The sequence below is a fragment of the Notothenia coriiceps genome, unplaced genomic scaffold (genome assembly GCF_000735185.1).
Source record: "Notothenia coriiceps isolate Sejong01 unplaced genomic scaffold, NC01 NC01_scaffold00031859, whole genome shotgun sequence".
Taxonomy (NCBI): Eukaryota; Metazoa; Chordata; class Actinopteri; order Perciformes; family Nototheniidae; genus Notothenia; species Notothenia coriiceps.
In genome coordinates this window covers 65,590-85,272 of record NW_011364560.1, presented here as the reverse complement: position 1 = coordinate 85,272, position 19,683 = coordinate 65,590, and the positions used below count along the sequence as shown (strand labels likewise).

The 19,683-nt window shown below is 38.8% G+C and overlaps 4 protein-coding genes and 1 long non-coding RNA gene across 5 annotated transcripts in view; 1 reads left to right on the top strand and 4 right to left on the bottom strand.

The window, feature by feature from the left end:
- The window catches only part of LOC104960499 (nucleolar protein 58-like), a 5,062-nt gene extending 4,022 nt beyond the window's left edge, over positions 1-1,040 (bottom strand). The window contains exon 1 of the mRNA XM_010788569.1: positions 1,036-1,040. Coding sequence (XP_010786871.1) covers positions 1,036-1,040 — 5 coding nt within the window. The remainder of the gene's footprint in view (positions 1-1,035) is intronic.
- Positions 1,041-1,868: 828 nt separating this feature from the next.
- On the bottom strand, positions 1,869-10,071 carry LOC104960498 (golgin subfamily A member 6-like protein 22). Its single transcript, XM_010788568.1, has 14 exons — positions 9,635-10,071; positions 7,652-7,813; positions 7,478-7,561; positions 7,111-7,215; positions 6,863-7,018; positions 6,557-6,700; positions 6,306-6,449; positions 5,929-6,072; positions 5,701-5,820; positions 5,401-5,520; positions 5,122-5,169; positions 4,983-5,009; positions 3,511-3,654; positions 1,869-3,421 (listed from the first exon to the last, which is right to left on the bottom strand). The coding sequence occupies exons 1-14, from the start codon at positions 9,642-9,644 to the stop codon at positions 1,869-1,871; spliced, it is 2,961 nt and encodes a 986-aa protein (XP_010786870.1). The 5' UTR covers positions 9,645-10,071.
- Positions 10,072-10,185: 114 nt separating this feature from the next.
- On the top strand, positions 10,186-15,238 carry LOC104960496 (uncharacterized). The gene is made up of 3 exons (XR_799991.1): positions 10,186-10,282; positions 11,456-11,611; positions 14,901-15,238. It is a non-coding gene; the product is annotated as an uncharacterized lncRNA (long non-coding RNA).
- LOC104960497 (adapter protein CIKS-like) lies at positions 11,717-15,588 on the bottom strand. The gene is made up of 10 exons (XM_010788566.1): positions 15,510-15,588; positions 14,879-15,323; positions 14,651-14,784; positions 13,750-13,885; positions 13,384-13,580; positions 12,703-12,791; positions 12,547-12,615; positions 12,276-12,380; positions 12,118-12,192; positions 11,717-12,029 (listed from the first exon to the last, which is right to left on the bottom strand). Exons 1-10 carry the CDS (start codon positions 15,514-15,516, stop codon positions 11,847-11,849), a joined length of 1,440 nt encoding a protein of 479 aa, XP_010786868.1. The 5' UTR covers positions 15,517-15,588; the 3' UTR covers positions 11,717-11,846.
- Positions 15,589-16,224: 636 nt separating this feature from the next.
- Positions 16,225-19,683, bottom strand: part of fyna (FYN proto-oncogene, Src family tyrosine kinase a) — an 18,773-nt gene continuing 15,314 nt past the window's right edge. Inside the window, exons 11-12 of the mRNA XM_010788565.1 lie at positions 18,999-19,130; positions 16,225-17,796 (exon numbers count right to left, since the gene is read on the bottom strand). Of these exons, the coding sequence (XP_010786867.1) occupies positions 17,588-17,796; positions 18,999-19,130 (341 nt within the window). The 3' untranslated portion in view covers positions 16,225-17,587. The remainder of the gene's footprint in view (positions 17,797-18,998; positions 19,131-19,683) is intronic.

Genomic DNA, 19,683 nt, shown 5'->3' with positions numbered 1-19,683 from the left:
TTAGAACGTTCTGAAATGTTAAAGTCAAGTTGGAATGAAGTAAACTGAAGAAGGTGCACAATTTCAAGATTATTACCTTTAATAACGAATTGTGTCAAATTATATTTTTATTTTACCTTTATTTAACCAGGATAGGTCTCATTGAGATTACAAATCTCTTTTTCAAGAGAGTCCTGGCCCAAGAATGGTAACAGCACAGTTACAGACAGTTTTACAGTTACAAACAATTAAAAAACACACAATCACAACACAGTCATGCACCAAGTTTAGCCAAAGCATTTACAGACACAGCGGCCTGCTTCGAGGTCAGTTAAAGTTGCTTTGAGTGTTTCTAATGAGACCAGCTCTCTGAGTTTCAGCTCAGTTTGAAGCAGGTTCCAAGCTTGAGGGGCAGCGTAACTGAACGCTCTTTTCCCAAGTTCAGTACGGACCTTTGGTAGAGTTAAAAGGAAAAAGTTCTCGGAGCGAAGCCGATAGGATCCAGTTTCTATTTATGTACATCCTTAGATAAGGGGGAAGAGCACCAAGAATAGCCTTATATATAAGGATGTGCCAATGTTTCAATCTACGCGTGGTCAGGGAAGACATATAACAAGTATATACTTCAATTCTGACCAGTAGTCGGTGTTAGAAAGTCAACACGCCTTAACAATTAATCTTGCTTGCATAATCACTATATTATATTGATAATTGATCAGACCTACATTTTTAAGGTGCAGAGATCTACAACAAAGTCATAATAACTTGTTTTTCAGTTATCAATTTCATTTGACACATCATTCACTGTGTATGAAAGATGACATGCTATATTTGATTTTTTTTCTTGTCCTAATGGAGAATCCTATAAATGAAGCTGCATAATGGCTCACTGCCTAAGGCATGTACAGTTTGGTCTAATGCAGGAGCAGTTAAGTACACAATTAGCACATTAGGAAATAGATTTGTAGTTACTGAGTCATCAAAAAGAAAAGAGCACATTTATAGGAGCACTGTACTGTATTAGTCACAAGATCCTCTTTCCGCTGAGCTGTTCACACCATGGTCAAGATGAGCTTCTGATCTAAATAAAACCTCAAATGATCTGGTCAGTCCATGTTTATTTGCTTTTTAAATAAACACTTTGGGAAATGTGCTCATCTTTCTTGTCAGATTAGAAGATCAATATCAGTTCATTCCTCTGTGTCAAGTACAACAATTCATTAATGAAAATGAAATAGGCACAGCAAAGTAAAATATAAATGTGTTATTGTACCAGAGCATTGTAAGCCAAGAGGATGAAGACTAGACTCAAAGCTTTATTTAGAGGCTTCTCTATAACACAGTCATTGCAAAGACATTAGTTTGATTAGAGCATCCCAATTTGGCGACGTAAATGGAGTTCAATATTGTGTCTGGGTGCCGCATGTTGGTGTTTTTAGCCCTGGTTTGTTTAAAATAAGGCACCACTAATAGTAGGCCATCTATACATTTTGCTGAGTATCTTTCAGTAGTTCCTGTTTGCAATGTGACCTGTGGTTAAACTTTGTTCTGGCTTCTTTGTAGCCATACATTAGCAAGTCTTGTTATTTATCCTATTTACCTTCTCCTCTGATTCTCAGTAAAACAACAAACAAGAGTAGTTCCTAAAATATGTTTCTCTAATCTTTAATGAAAAACAGTTTTATGTGAAAGTTACTCAGTCGGCCTGAAGCCTTGATTAACACAACATAACCGATCAGAACATTTGAACAACATTCCCTGAGATGAGGAGATAATAGGTTACATGTTAGGCTCTAATCGAGTCTCGTCACAACCAAGTGGTTAAAAACATGTTAATATTCACACATATTATTTATCATTAGTAACAAACTCATCATTCAGAATCCTTCTCATGAGCTCATAATGAAAATGGACTGGTGAGATACATGTGAGGATAATGGTGAGAGTGTTGTACCTTTCTCATCCTCAAGGCGTTCTTCTTTGTGAGCAGCTTTGGATCTTCTCAGCCTCTCAAAGGGAATATGAACCTTCCTCCTACGTTTGAGTTCAGTTTTCCCACTCTCACTGTTGTTGTTGTTTTCATCCTGATCGTCAATGATGTCGGAGTATTCGTCTTGGTCTTCATCGATAATGTCTTCTTCTTCCTCATCATCAGATTCAGGCACTACACTGGTATTAGCAACTTGTTCAGTTGCTAGAATTTCAAGATCAAGTTGTTGGAGAGGTGTCTCTTCTTCTTCTTCTTCTTCTTCCTCCTCCATCTTCTCCACTTGATCCAGTCGATCTTCTTCCTCCTCCATCTTCTCCACTTGGTCCAGTCGACCTTCTTCCTCCTCTTCTAAATCCTCATCATCATCTAGAGCTTGATCGTCCTGGTCAGTTTTTACAAACTCATATTGGACGTGAGTTTCAGTCGTTTCAGTTTTTTCTTCATCTGATTCTTCGTCAACAAGGAGATCTTCATCTTCCATCTTCTCCTCTTCAGCTCTGTCTTCAGTTTTGGTCTCATCTTCCTCCTCATCTTCCTCTTCCTCCTCCTCTTCCTCCTCCTCCTCCTCTTCCTCCTCCTCCTCCTCTTCCTCATCTTCCTCCTCCTCAACTTTTACTGTATCTTCTTCAGCTTTGTCTTCAGTTTTGGTCTCATCCTCCTCATCTTCTACCAGAATTTCTACAGTTTTTTCCACCTCTTCCTCCTCTTCCTCCTCCTCAACTTTTAGTGTATCTTCTTCAGTTTTGGTTTCCTCTGTCTCCTCTTTCTCTTCTACGGCATCTTCTTCAGATTTTGTCTCCTCCTCTTCCTCCTCTTCTACAGCAACTTCTTCAGATTTAGTCTCCTCCTCCTCCTCTTCCTCCTCTTCTACAGCATCTTCTTCAGATTTTGTCTCCTCCTCCTCTTCCTCCTCTTCCTCCTCTTCTACAGCATCTTCTTCAGATTTTGTCTCCTCCTCCTCTTCCTCCTCCTCCTCCTCTTCTACAGCATCTTCTTCAGATTTTGTCTCCTCCTCTTCCTTCTTTTCTTCCTCAAGATCTGCCGATTTGGTATCTTCCTCTTCTTTTACTGCCTCTTCCTCTGTTCGAGTTTCCTCCTCTTCCTCATCCTCCTCTTCCTCATCCTCCTCCTCCTCCTCCTCCTCCTCCTCCTCTATCAAATCTTCAGTTTTGGTCTCCACTTCTTTGACTGATTCTTCTTCAGCTTCAGTCTCCTCTTCCTCTGGCTTCAATTCTTCCACCTCTTCTTCTTCTTCTTCTTCTTCTATCTCTGTTTTTAATTCCTTTTCCCCTTCTGTAGCAACACCTTCATCATCTTTTACCTCCTCCTCCTCCTCCTCCTCATGTGCTACAACCTCCTCTGCTTTAATCTCCTCTTCCTCAGCATCAGCCTCTTCTGCCTCATCTTCTGGAGAAGGTTCATGTTCAGTCTCTTCAAGGTGGACGTGTTTCACTAGTGACGTGATAGTGACAATTTTAGTGCCTGTTATCAATCTTGTATCCGACTAACAAATGTGTCAAAAAGAATAAACGTATGAATACCATCATCTTCCTCTGCCTCTTCCCCGTCTGCTGCCCTGGCAGATTCAGTGGGAACTTCAGCCTCTTCAATCTGTGAGTCCTGGGCTTCAGCTAGCTCAGCAGCAGCAGCAGCTTCATCTTTGGCAGCTTTCATGATCTCTGCAACTGTATCATCATCGCATGTGACCTGTCTTATCTGACCTTTACGTCTTTACATGGAAATGCAGCTCCAAAAGGATTTACAGGTAAAGAACATTTGGATGGGGTGAAATGGGAACAATGACCATTCAAGACATTATACACAAAACATGCCTTGGACGATGACATTCTGAATTTGCCAAATTTAAACCAAAGCTAACAATGCTTCATCTCTTATTACTTTCATACAGTTGTACTGAAGATGCAGATACCCCTTGCTGCTAAATACCAATCAAACATGTGCATATATATATATATATATATGCCGTTAATAACTGTGTAATTTATACCTGGCTGCTAAATCCTTAGAATCGTTACAAGGTGTGTTTTTTGCATTTTGTAAATTGTGTAACTTGCTGCTGTTAAATACCATCAAACTATGTGCAATATGTGCAATATATTCATTTTTATATACATATGCCATTAATAAATGTGTAATATATACCTGGCAGCTAAATCCTAAGAACTGTTACAGGATTTGTATTTTGAAAAGTATTTTTGTTTTACTTTTTCTTTTTTAATTATATTTTTTATTATATCATAACTTAGTATTTTATTTTAACATATGTAACATTAAACTGTCTGTGGCTCTTTCCTGCTGTAACGATGCAAATTTCCCCTCTGTGGGACTAATAAAGGTATTCTGATTCTGATTTATTTAAAGCATTATTTTGCTTGACTTAATCAGCAGTAAATAGTTTATTTGACGGGGACTATTTTCTGCGGCAATTAACGCAAATGTCTTGCTATAGTAAAAGTTGACGGCAGCAGAACAAAGATCAAACAATCCACATACACACACATGCGTACAACTTCAAAAGATACATATTAAAGACATGTTTTTATGCTCAATGCAACATAGGAATACAAATGTTTTACGCACAACAGAAAACAAGATGACTGGAACAAAAGCAACTTGATAGCAAAAGACGAACGCATAGTTCCACACAGCAAACATTTAGTGTTACAAAGGGAGAGATGCAGTCGCCAAATACTAATTAATATTATATATGTATTCAAATGAAGGTATACAGTGGTCATGATGCATATTTGTTTAGATGCAAAATGAGGTTTATTCAAGCTAAATTAACATTCAATTTCCTTTTACTTTAGGCTTATTGTCTTGTATTTAACACACCATGAATCAAGTTTAGACCAGTTCATTCCAAGAAAATCAAATGTAATGCAAACATGCATCAAGTGCGTGGCAAGTTTGCTGACAACTTGTATTGCACCCAAATAAACATTATTGTGGTTTTGCACAATATATTCTGTGCATGGTGTTGATTTGTTACCTTTCTCAATAGGTGGCAGAAATTCTCCTGCGTTTAAAAAAACCATTTGGTTATGAAAGACAGCTAACCTTTTTTATATAAACAAAGAAATGTTATGTGACAGCAAGACAAACGAAAAAACTACATTTGTATTACTTACCTTTCCTATATACCAGAGTTATATCAGAGAGGGGAGACACAGTTTCATCTAAACAAAGAGAAGAAACAGATATGTTGTGCAAATGGTTTGAAATATTAAGTATTATGCTTGTAAGATGCTTTTAGATAAAACTGAAATAAAAAGTGAAACAGCTGGTGTGGCAGCAGGTTCACCTAAAACAGGAGAAAAACCGGCATCACATATGCACCACTTTATTTTTAAGTATGTGTATTTATAAAGGTATAAAGTAGAGTATATAACTAATGCAAAGAAGCATACCTTGATCCCTAACAAGCATGCTCGACATGTAAGCCACAAACACTTCTTTCTTGTCTGAGAACTCCAACAAAGCATCTTCTATGACTTTCATGGGATCAACGGACACTTCTGGAAGGATCCCTGAAACATCAGTAAAGCTGCCGTTAATAAAACACATTGTACAAAATAAATCATACAATTGTTAGCTATTTCTTCTATTACCATACTTACTTATCTTTGTATAAATAACCAGCAAAAGCAAACACAGTGATACCAGCAACAGTATTTTAATGTAGCATATTTGTATTCAAACATACAGACCTTGATCACCAAACATCATTGTGGAAACGTAGTTCACGAGCATGTCTATCTGCTCTTTGGTGATTTCTGCTGTTCTCTTCACAGCTGACATGGGGCTGAATCCCATAGCATCCTGGAAGCCTGATGAGCAAAACAGGGGAAAACTTCAGTTAACAGGCTACAGTAAAGTAAACATGGTTGTGGTAAACATTTGAACAGTAGATTAGGGAAAAGGTTAAAATACTCTACCTTGTGTTGTGTCCAGTATCACATCCAAGATGGCACCGAGCACATCCTGGATGTATCCTGATATTTTACTCAGAATGTCGTTAGCAACACCGAAGGCATTTCTACCAATAACCACAGGGTCAATGTAGCTAATGTCAGTGGTTCCTGAGAAGAGCAAACCAACACTCCAATGAGTTACTTCATTCTACACAGACATTTTAAAAGACAGGTAAAAACCATTTGATCAAGTTAAAACACAGAAACAAAAGTACTGTTACCCATGAAAAACACAAGCTAAGTTATTGATTAATATTGTTGATTTAGTCACACATTTAGGCAACACATATAGACATGCTACGTTTTGTATTGCACCACAAACATTGTAAAGATGTAGTTACCTTTTGTTACATCCAGTACACTGTCTACGATGGTGCAAAGCATCTCCTGGATGTAGCCCACTACACCATTAACGCTTTCATTTGTAGCACTGAAGATATTTCTGCCCACCAACACAGGGTCCATGAAGCTAAGATCTACAGTTCCTGGGAAAAAATACAAAACAGATAAGGACATGAAATGTGTTAAATAGTAATTGCAGGATTCAAAGAGGTTAAATAATAAAGAAACGTTAAGAGGGAAGAGTAAATACCTTTCACTACATCCAAAATTGTGTCCAAAATGGCACAGAACACACCCTGGATGTAGCCCCCCACTCCACATATAAAGTCATTAGTAACACTGAAGAATCCTCGGCCTGTGACCACCGGGTCGATGTAGCTAATGTCAACTTCTCCTGGGGAAACATAGGAGGGAAAATTATTTTATAACCACACTATCCCAAAATATATGCCAAAAATGATTTCCTTTTACTTTGTGTTACTCTCTTGTAAATAAAAAGAAAGGAAAGCAGACACTTTCCCTAGTCAGAAATAAGCATTAAGTATGGAATACATACCTTTATTTATACCCAATATAGTATCCAATATGGTGTCCACTATCGCACACAGTGTGTCTCTGAAGGTGCCCGCAACTCCACACATGAAATCATTAGTCGAATGGAAAGCTTGTCTGCCGAAGACCACCGGGTCCACATAGCTGAGGTAGAAGTTCCCTGTGGGTTTGGAAGGTGGATGTTAGAGTCGTGCTTACGTCACATTTAATTCATTTTTTGTTGTTGTTGAGTAGAGTTATGTGTTTTCATACCTTCTTCATCTGAAAAATAGCGAACAAATCCATCTTTTCCTTCCGATATCTCCTCAGCTGCGTAGGTGGCAGCGGAAGTGGGGTCACTGAAATCAGGTGCACATTCTGGGGACCCAGAGATACAATTGATATATTACAACATTTGAAATAGCAATGATTTTTAAAATCTTATTGTTCTTTGATTATCAAGAGAGAGGTATTTTTCTTTTATCTTGTTTCCATTCATAGTTGAATTACAACCATTTGTTAATGTGTATGATAAGTTTTTTTAAATGTTAAGCGGTTGATGCATTCATTGTGCTATCTACATAAAGTCCATAATGGTTATGATTATTTAAAAGATGTGTGTCTTTCTTACAGTATGTACCTTGAAACTTATTGAACAGACTGGTTACTTCGTCAACAGCGTCGTTTACAGCTTGCACAGGGTCCGACACGATTTGTTGAATGTCTGAGAAGGGTAACAGTATGATTGATACTTATGCATATTTGCTGATTGAAACCCTGTACAGATAATTGTATGTAAGTATTTGTGACTTACCAGGGACTGCCTTGTACTCCACGAAGTCAAACATCACCACTCCCACCACCCCCCAGGACAGGAGGGCCGCCAGGGCGATGAGCAGCTCCGCCGACATTTTGAGCTTCCCGAGGATCCCGAGCCCTCTGGGCCTCTGAGCTGCAGCGACTCCATTCGAGGCGCCTTCGTGTGAGAAAAACAAAAGATGATGTGGTTCAGCCTTTGCTGCTAGATCTTTATTCATGTATTTTTTCCTTTAATGTTTATTTGATTATCTTTGCTTTTTAATGACTGTTTTTCAATGCCATTTTCTTAATGTCTTTGAATTGCCTTGTGTTGAAAGGTGCTATATAAATAAACGTGCCTTGCCTTGCCTTGCCTAGATCTGACTGACGCTTCTGTTACACTGGAAGTTGTATTAGAATATGTATCCTTATTATATTTTTTGTTTTAATATACTCTTTGATATTTGGTTTGTCCTTTTACAGTCAGACCCAACTATAACTGTATAGGACAAACACAAAGGGCATGCAGATTAACAATGATCACAATGAGTATTTAGGCCCTACTAGAGCAAGACCAATAAAACAACAAGTGACAAATATTGGTCAAAATGCAGATATATGTGCATGTGGGCAGAGAAATGCCAAAGATATGTCTTAAATCTTCTTTCAGATATCCGTGACACGTTTATTTTAACTCAGAAAGCAATCTAAACTGCTCCATTAAGAACTTATTTTATTTATATAATCTAATATAGGATCAGTGAAAAAAGCAAAGAAAGAGAAGCTTGTTTCTCATGTGAAGAAAACAAACCAAACCGGTTCAGCTCAACATGACATGTTCATGCAGAGCCACATCGATCATAGTTCAACTTAAATACTGTAGGCCTATAAGTCTCTAGGGCCTTCAATTGAGAATGTGGTTCAGTAATGGATACACAATGGTATAAACATCTTGGGGGAATAAACGTGTCTGTAATTAGCAGAAGTTCCTGATAACAATCTAGATATTATTTTACAACAAAGTAAACATATCCACTGCCTTGATAAATCTAAGATTCTCCCATTCATGTAATGCTAGCAACAACTTTAACACATAATTATGGTTCAGTCTAATTACATTACTGTGGTTTGTTTGGGAGACTAATCTCCTTTAATAGAGTCTCATCACACGCGGCAGCTAAGCCGTAACAGGTGAAGGTGATTTTCTTTTGTGATCAAAGGACTGGAACTTTAGAAGATAAAGACAGTCTGATCTTGGTACAGTATTTATCAAAAGACATGATAAACACATCTTGTTTGATTAAAAAACAGAAAAGAAAGGAATCTTCTGTAGTTTCCATGTCATCAGCTTATTCAAACATAATATGATTCCCAGCTGCTGAGTCCAGTGGAACATTTTTGTGATGGCATTTAATGACATCCTCACCCTTATCAACACTGACGCACATTCAGACATGGATCAGGTGTCAAAGTGTGAAAAGACACCTTGTTACGGTGAATGAACTCTTAGCGTGCTCAACTTATGATTCACTTCCTCGTGTAAAAATGCTGAGACTCAAAAACAGTCCCTTCAGAGTTTCTCAGGATGGACAGGTGGAGTCAGTATTTCACCACAAACGCACTGATTCTAAAAGGAAAACTGCTTGTTATTGTTCAAATCATTACAAGGCCTTACGCCTCATCAAACCACAGAAAATACAACTTGTGTGAGTAGATTGCCTACAAAGTGGACTTGTTTTTTAAATGGCAAAAAGAAAGTTGAAGACAGAGGTCAGTGGCAGCAGCAGTCGTGTCTGTCACTGGAGAGCAACGCTAATACTCCAGCCACATGATATCCTGTATTTATAGCAACCAACTTTCAACACATTTTCCAAAGAGGACAAACCATCGAAAAACTTCCATTTGTTTATATAATGGCATAAATCACTTAGACTTTCTGTGCTGTAGCAAAAAAGGGCTGTGGTTAATTTCAGTGCTGACACAGAGGGAACACTCCTACCTTGAGCCATGATGATATGCAGACAATTTCAGCTATAATCCTTTAAATTGAGGGCAACGCCTCCTCATGCAGAAGTGAATGGAAAATCACAGCTTCAGTATACAATCCAATCCGCTTATGTGTAAAAAGTGTCCAAGTTATTCAATTATTCCATTTCCACTTGGTGATCTCTGTCTTGTTTCCTGGCCGGTGTAATCCAATGGTTAAACTTCTCGAGGATTGATAAAAGGAAAATCAAGCCTGAATTTAAGATTTACAGGTGTTGCGATGTTGGAGCTGCCGGTGTGGCAGCATTGCAGAGGGGGGTCTGGGGCGGTGGGGCGAAGGAGAGCTACGCAGGGGGAAGGAAAGAGTCCAGCTAAGCAAAGGGCTGGGTATGGAGAAGGGGGAACAGACAGAATATCCCCCCCTGTGTTATTGGTGCCTCACATGGGTATAGGTCAGATCACAGCACAGGGGGGCTTCAAGGTAACTTTATCCCCCAGAAGGCCGGGTTATTCTTAGCTGGAGCTCGGCGACCCAGCCGCTCTGGCAGGCCTTTTTGGGCGGTTGAAGGGGTGTGTGTGAGATCAGTGGGCTGAATTGGGCACCCCTACTGGTGGGGCACCTCAATCTGCCCACTGAACTGGAACAAATCAGGGGCTCAAGGTGAGAAATTAACAACAACATTTCCCTGACTAGCAGCAGCACACTTTGTTGTTCCCAAAATGTTTAGTCTTTTTCACAGGGTTTCAATATTCACTTTCTTTTTTGTCCTCACATTTTGTCATACATTAAGGGCCAGCATGTAAAAATATGTTTCCAAAATGTTAAACTATTTCACTACTGAACTAAAACCCCAAAACAATCAAATGTACCTTTGTAAGTATTTTTCAAAAGGCTACACGTGCTTTCAATTAGGTCGTAGTCAGAAAAAAACGCAACAGCTCACTTAAATGTTATGTTAATAATTTTAACTGTATGAACTATTCCATCTTTTTTTTAATCTGTGTGCATGTTGGTTCTCATTAACTTATTATAAATGTAAATCACATTGTTGCTTTTTTTGAAAGTTCAAGTTATAAATAAATATGATATAATTTGTATTAGTTTAGCAGGTTAACATGCACACATTTGCTTATTATCAATAAAGACAAAGTAGAGTTGAGGCTGATGGAAAATCAGTGTGCATGTTAAACAAATATATTTTAGTCACCTGAAGATGGTGCTAAGTTAAAAGTTAAGGGATCATCAAAGCTACTACAACTCATCCTGAGGGGGGCATGTTTGTGTGTAAATTGCGTGACAATCCATGCATTAGATAAATGGGCAGAGGGAAATTAAGAGGATCACCACCAGAGGGATTCATCCTGTGGGCAGTGCTTGAATTGGAATAAAAAAGGTGCCAGTACTCTAAATCAGCAACTGTTTCAAGTCAATTTGATTTATACAGCCCAAAAACAATAATTTGGCTCAAAGGTCTTTACAATCTGTACAACATACGACTCCCTCTATCCTTATCCTCATATATTTGATTCAGTAATTAAAACGAAACACAAAAAAACTTTAACAGACATGGAAAAGTTTTTTTTAAAAACAAAATATTTAACGTTCAGAAATTGCATGTTTTTGCACGACTAATCAGGGAGGTGTCCGGGGCTCTCATACAGAACTGACACAGCCATACATGTGCCTGCATCAGGTCATATAGTATGTCCTATAATGCTGCTGGGTTAGTCTCTTTACTGTATATTTTAGAAAGGCTCACTGTACTGAAAAAAAGTATGAAAGGCTGGTTAAATGACTCCTCGTCCCTGACTACACTCATGCATCTTTCAGCAGGAAAGGAGAGAGGGAATCAATGGAGCTGCCAGGGAGGACACAGGGGAATAAACGCAACAAATATGCGTACCTAGATGCGTCATGAGGTGCCGGTACGCAGTAAGAAGTAACGGTACGCAGATGGGTAAAAATCAGAAGTCCCGGTACTGCGTACCGGTGAGTACCGTGCCAATTCAAGCACTGCCTTTGGGGAACAAAAAACAGGACATTTATCCCTAACTGTTAAGATAATTGAGTGGTAAACGTGTTGTGTAGAAGTAAAACAGTCAACACACTTTATTGAAACATCTGTACATTGGATAGAACATGAATTGTTTCTTACAGGATATACAGGAGGTGTACATTACTGCAATTCAAATGAGCTACACACAAGTCCTCAACATAGTAATGATCACAGGTGTGCGTTGACACTGGAGCTGCAGCTGGGGGTCACGGGCCTGATGATGAGGGTGAGCTCCAGCGGGACCGGAGGAGGAATGTATCTCTCCTCCCTTAGCAGCCGCAGTAACAGATCCTCAGTGTCCTGCGGCCAGCGGTAAACACGCGTGTTCTGAAGCCAACATGGGACGTGCTTCTGTAAGGAGAGTGCATAGTCATGTTTTTCAGTAGTACAGAGAGAAATGGTGTAAATATGGAGTAACTGCAAACAAACACATTCTGACCTGGGATGCATTTGGGAAGAGAAGCGGTATGAATCTGAAATTCAAGCTGCCTTGTTGGATGAATTCATTCTGCATCTGAAAAATTAGATTAAGTGTTAAAGAATCTTTTCGCAATTATAATCAGCATGATGTCTCACTGAAAAAGGAGATGTTCTCACCATGGAGTGAACATATTTAGTGTGTAGACCATGGTTGTCCACTGCATATCCTTCAATGTCCTCCTTATACTTTTGACTGATGGCGACGATAATCAGGGTTGATGGCTGTTTAAAAACACACACATTTTAGACACATTCACGACCTGAAACATGCTAAAAAAATTAAAATGGAATATTCAAGTACACAATCTCACAGATGTTGTCTTATAAGTCATAACTTCTGACAGTTTTATACAAATACAAGCAAGCAATACAAATGCTTAATACTTACATCTCTCAGGTAACTGTCCTTCCACTTGTTGATATCCAAGCGTCTGATTGGGTTGTCAAATATGCCAATCTGTGGAATTAAATTCAGGGCTGTGAGTTAACTGTTGAGGTTTTTTTTTTATTTAAATCTGACCTGTGTGGAAAGGAAGTATCTTACAGCTGGTCTGAAACCTTGCTTTGTGAGGAAGTCTACGAAGGGGACTATTTCTGAGGAAATGTCCGAAGAATAGGTTATTAAAATGTTTCCTGTGAAGAGAAGAAAGAATATAAAAAAACAAATTAATATTATTCTAGTTTTGGTGTTAAATATGTTAAACATGTTATTCTGATAACTTTAGATGGTGTTCTTTGTTACTGTGGTAATATACTGATTTACTATATTACCCTTTAATGTATACAACATAACATTGAATAAATACCTCTGCAACTTTGAACAACATCTCACATTTAGACATTTTTTCTAAAATAACAATGAAAAGGTTTCAGTTCGACTTTTTTAAATGTACACTTTTAATTGTGTTGTGTGAAAATAATGCAGAATGTCTTCATGATGAGTGAAGCACAATTAGAATCAACATTTTAAACCTTGTTCTTATTATGCTAACCTCCTGCTTAAACAGCAGAGATAACAATTAGTGTATCCTTTATATAAATGTAATTTCTATTTATAAGCCCCTAAAACAGACCTGGAGGTTTCTAGTAACACGATACACCACACACCCTGCTTCCAGTTGTAACCTCATAAGCCTGCAGGTACTTCCAAGTGCCCTACAACATAATTCCTTTGTACAATAAAACGAGCAACATCCTATTAAATGATTAAATCAAAGTGACTCACGGCACTCCTCGGGCAGACTGATGGTTCTTCTCTTCTCTTGTGGATGTGAGACAGACGCCTCCTCTCCTGCAGGGCTCAGGTTCAACACGCTGACCTGTGACATGCCCTCCACCGGGGGGACGAAGAACTGAGGCACGTTCACCGACACACCTCCCTGAGCCACCATGCTATTCATAGGGTCATGAGGGTGTCGGTGCCTGGAGCATTTGGAAAGAAAAGATAGAAAAGGCTCATCAGTTCAATCCTGCAGACAGCTGATAATATGCAAAGCAGCTGCAACACTTGGTCACAGCATTTTTGCGTGCTTACAAAGTTGTGGACTGCACATAGTTGTTCTAAGATTCTGCATGTTTTTTTTTTTTTTACCAGTTTTGGTAGTCATCCCAGGGTCCTCTCTGCTGGTAGGGAGCAGAGTGGTGACATGGCTGAGGAGGGTATCTGTGGCCTGGATACGGGTTGAACTGCTGCTGATAATACCCGATATTCATGGTATGACGGGGGTCTGTAAATATAGTTCAAGCACATGATGAGGCAGAAAATGCCAAAATAAAATAAGCTAGAGAGAAGCAGGTTGCCAGTTAAAATACCCAGCCAAATTAAAATCGTATACTCTAAAATACATAATGACAAAAAGTGCTGCTAATGACAGTGGTTAGAAGCAACTACAGTCAAGTACTGCAAACGCTTTAGACCTGTATTTTATGTGAGCACACTTTACGGTACTTCCACTTAGTTTAGAGTAAAATTATGATTTATTTTACACATTCTTCTGAAACTAACAATTACTTGTCATAGGTTTAAATACTGAACATTATATGAAGTAGTTAAAATGTGCTTTACCTTAAAACACTGCAACCTTTAAGTGCTGCTTAAACATTTTTCCACTTATGATTACAAAGATATCTACCAATTAAAGTCTCAAAGGAGTCAATTTTATGCACAATACTTCACTTCAGAGGAGTTAAACTTATAATACTGTAAGTTTTGCAGATAATATTTCTGTACTTTTACCTGTGAAATATATAGGAATAATATTGTTTGCACACTCCTGTATTGCTGCTACTTGGTAAAAGCAAGGACATATAAACAATAATAATAGTAATGATAACAGAAATACTTGTCCATGTGATTATCTTCTTTTTTCAAGCAAACTGCATATTAACAGTTTTTTGACATTTACAGTGAACAAAAAGGAATAACATACATAATAATATATATTAATTATAATTAATTATTATTATACATTAATAAATAGAGTTTTTCTTACCATAGTTGTGCATGTAGTGGTGAGGAGGCTGACGTGGTTGGTAGTGTTGCCACTCATCGTCAGATCTTAGCGGACAGGGAAGCTCAAGATCCTCTTCATCACTCTGAAGCTGAGAATTAAATTCATCCTCACCCCTGAAAATTAAAAATGTTTTACTTTTAATTTCAAACCTTGAAGCATTATGCTAATGATAAGATATTCTCTGACAGGTGGCTCCTTCTCAGTCACCTCGTTGTGTCTGTGTTTGCAGGCTCAGTGTTTCCAAACCGGTGAGATCCACACTCCAAACAGGAGCAGTCTGCTCTCGTGTCCCCCGCTCTGGTCTCCGCAGGACGGGGGCGATGATGGAGATTCATCCTGGCAGGAGCTGCTCCTCTATCTTCTGGCTCTTTGTGCTCCATCAGATCACGCCGCGTATCACAAACTGGCTGACTCCCACAATTCTGGTTCACTTGTCCAACTGCAATTGCTCCTTTTTGGCAGAAATAGTCTGCATCCATGTAATGGGCTGGTATGGATCTATTATGATGTGGATTGGCGTGAAACATTTGGTTTACTTTGACTTCAGGGATTAAAGGTTGAAGGAAATGTTCTGATTTATTTGTGATGGGAAACACTTTTAGTTCTGGTGGTTCTTCAGATTTGTCCATCTTAACCAAGTCAGCCTGCAGTCCTGCAAGTACAAAAGACGCAGAAAACAAGTGATCCTCATGAGTAGAAAAACAGAACTAAAGGTCATTTGGAAGTGTGATTCAAATAAAATTGAACATTACAAGACAATACTTTTACACATGCAGTTATTGTTAAACATACACACCACAACAATCCTATTCTTGCATTTATATTATTTTGTACCTACCATGCATTGAGAACACCGTCAGAAGGAAGGAGAAAGACCAACAGTGACATACCTGTTCCAGCCTGGATTCTTTACACTCCTGTTGGTGCAGAGGCTTGTGTAAGCTCCAGCCTGCTACAGTATATGCAAATTCTCCACCGCTTCAGGTGTGTCCAATCAGAGAAAGGCTGTGTTGCTCAGCCGGAGTGGCCAGGTGAGATTAGATGATAACATTCAATAGTGGAGTCTAAACTGTTCAAACAAAGTTTTCTTAAAGTTAATTTCCTTATTAGAACATTACATTATTAAGACGTGTTGCATAGTTTTGAGTAACAATAAAACAGGGGCTATGAAGCTATACTCTCAGACTAACAAAGCTATATTCAAACTAAATTCCACAAAATGAGCTAAGTCAGAACAAAACAAACAATTAAACACCTGAAACAAAGATTGGGAAAAAGTACAATGAATATAAACAAACAGGTAATACATACATATTAATTCACTTTAAAGTTAACAGCCAAAAGAGATGTGCATGTACTCCAAGTAGAGCCTTAGGGTAAACCACATATCTCAATCGCTCTTAAAGACCACTCACTTATTGTGTGATTGATATCTGCTGTCAGTCTCCCCTGGCTCTGCATATTTCCTTGACAAAAGCTACATGACAGGCAAGTATTAAAACAACTTGCTCACAAGTGTTAAGGGATAATTGTTTTTAAGTGTTCCACAGGACGATGGTGGCAAGATTGTTTATTTCAAAACCAGAGGTGTACAAGTAACAGACAGAGACAATAAATAATGCCAAGACCAAAAACATGTTTCGTATATCTACTGAATTAGAGCAAACATAGTGATACAAAATCTACTTCTTGCTCGCTTTTCGGACCGTGAAAATCAACTTAAATACGCACAGAAAAGGTGTATTGTCCTGGAATGCACACAGAGAGAAGTTTGACACTTGAGGATGAGAGAAATGTCATCCAGAGCTGCAGATTTCCCAGGAAAGGTCACAGGATTATGTAATCTTAACGACACATAACACTGGCCGAAATGTTTAGCCAAAAATAATACAGTGAAATAAACACGTTTGGTCTCAAACGACATGTTATTTTAAGATACACATTATGGAGGGACAAACACAGGTCACTTCCTTCATTTCCTTCATGTAGGTGGCAGTTTGTTTGTTTGGCCGCTGAAGCGAAAAAGGACAAGAATTCTTACACAGCTGGCAGCCATACGATAATGCAACATACATTTTAAAATATTGCCAGTATAATAAGCAGTCAGCCAAACAATGGTTGCAGTTAAAGAGAGGAAGTCCGCCTCCTTTTCAACTACAAGAAGCTGAACTAAAAGTCACCTTAAGTCGATCTATTAATCATTGGCTGAAGCTGAAATGCGATGAATGCACTTAATATTAGTGCAGATGCCATACAAGTTTGGGTGGAAGAGTCCATGATGCACTAAGTTAGTGTGTAGAAAGCATAAAGGCATTCTCTTACAATATAAGAATATTACTAAACATGAAAAGGCAAGAACAGGTGTTATAGTACATCTAAGTTCCTTGAGAAGAGGAGAGCAGTATCGTTATATTCACCTCGTAAAAAAGGTCAGTGGACTCCCAAAGAACATTTTCTGAGATGCTTCGGTCCACGATGTCTAACTACCATTCCTACAGTTATTAAGTCACGATTTGATACCAAATGTGAGCTTCACACAATTTGTCTACGAGCTGAAATCTGAAATTACTTTGACCTCGGATTAAAAAAAAAATCCACACATTTCCAAAATATCAAAAGTAATATAAAATGAAACATAAAAGAGATAAGTAAACAAGCAATTTATATTTACACTACGTACAGGTTCACGACACGACTCATCTCCATCATCCATTTTTAACTCCCAGCACCCCCTCCCACCCCTCCAAATATCCTCAGATTTGATAGTCAGTGTGCCGTCAGAGCAGCAGCTTGGAAGTCAAGAAGTCAGTCAATGAGCTTTGAATTGTAACAGCCACAGGATGAGAGAGAAGAGGTGGAGTGGGGCCCCCCCTGGTGGAGAGCCGGTGGGATGACATGAGATGAGAGCAGTGGCGCTCAGAGGTTGTCCCCCGGCTGGTACTGAGGCTCAGTGGCAGTGAAGTAGTCCTCCAAAAAGGCCTGCAGGTACTCAAAGGTGGGCCTCTCCTCAGGGTCTTTCTTCCAGCACTGCACCATCAGCTCGTGCAGAGAGGGGGGGCAGTCCTGCGGGCACGGCATCCGGTAGCCCCGCTCCACCTGCTCCAGCACCTCGCGGTTGTTCATGCCTGGAAAGAGGAACACGGAGAAATGAAGGCAATGGAATAATAAGCATCTCACATCACGGTCTCACTTTTTGGGTTTTCTTTTATGAGCTCTTTTATTAAAATAATTAAATTGTATGAGGTTATTGCATTAACAGGAAGCAACCGCGACTGAAAGAATATTGCTTTTATTTTACTTTTTAATGGTTATTTCATTTCTTTTTTTTTGTAAGAAGGGGCAGGTCAAATAAGATTTTATTCTCCCTGCTCCTTTCATTTTTAACACTGTTTTACTAGTATTAGTGTTTTTATAGCTTTTATTATATTTAATCATATTTTTTTATTTAGTTTTCCGTTATTTTCACGGTCAATCATCTGTGAAGCACTTATAAGTGTACTAACTTGTATTAAAAACACTAAACAAATTAAGTTTGATTCTTTGATTACATTTCGTGTAACCAAAACAATTCAAAACCTAATTTATTTTACAAAGAAATGCGGTTCAAAGCTCTAGAAGCCAGTATTTGGACCTTTAAGCTTTAATTTTGGTAACATACAGTACAGTACACTGATCCTAAAGGTCAACAATCAACTTCCATGCTAGGATGAACTCAGAAATGAATCTCATAAGAAATAAGTTGAGCATGACTACGATTGAATTTTTGAGACCGTTAAATATGTCTGCGTCCTAAAACGAAATGCTGACAATGTAATGTTATAAATCTTATAACATTAGATTGCCAGCATAAACATAAGATTTCGTCGTGAGTTGATAAATTGCATTTGATGGTTAAGGCTTCTTCTAGTTCATAGAAATCAACTTCCACTTTACTGCAGGTTTAATCATCCAGAGAAATTGAAAAGCATGTGTGGGTGTGTGTGGGAGCATGTATTTAAACGGTTGGAAATAAGAGCTTTTTCTTCATTTGTGTTATTCTGTTACTCATTCAAATGCATATAATGTCAGTTTAATGTCAGAATGTGTATAGCAGATAAACAAGGACACTGTCATTTCACATGTTTTCACACTCGTCAGGGAACATTGCTCTGCATAATGCACAATATGATGTACATTATGCAACAAGCTGCTCTTTTTTTAGAATACAAATCCATGGCTAGAGTCTCAGCAGACTCAAACACTCTCACGCACTCTGCATTAATCAAATATGAGCAATAATCTGGAGTTGGGATGAGATTACATAACCCACAGAGCTGCAGACCCTCACCTGGATACGGCACTCGGCCCTTGGTTACCAGCTCCGTCAGCAGGATGCCAAACGACCACACGTCCGACTTGATGGTGAATTTCCCGTAGAGAGCCGCCTCAGGAGCGGTCCATTTTATTGGGAACTTTGCGCCTAAAAGAAATTCAGATACTGGATGTTAAACTGCTGCAACATGTTTGTCCTTTCACTGTTGTCTTTCCAGCTGAGAGAAATAACCTTTACCAAAACCCAAAGAGTAAGTAGGCCAGTCTCCTCTGTGTGAATGTTTCCCTTTATCTGTGATATCATTAGTGCAGAGACAAGAGGACATGATAACATCCCACCAGGGAAAAAGCGGAACAATTCCATTATCTCTCTCCATCTGACTTTGCACTTGGCCCAAATTGTAAATATTTAAACCGCGAGTGACTGAAAATGATGACAGAGTGACTAACGGAGTCTGGAAGTCCTCCTGATGTTACAGACCCCTCGCTCTTCTAATGAGATAAACAGCGACAGATGGACTTTTAGGTAGAACATGAGCTCTGGCTTAAATCCTGCACTGAACCCTAGTATAGGTTTGATATCCTGTTGTATTTGAGCCTCGCTGCAACCACATGTGCTTCTGTTTTCCACTGGTTTCACCAATACACGTGTGTGTGTGTGTGTGTGTGTGTGTGTGTGTGTGTGTGTGTGTGTGTGTGTG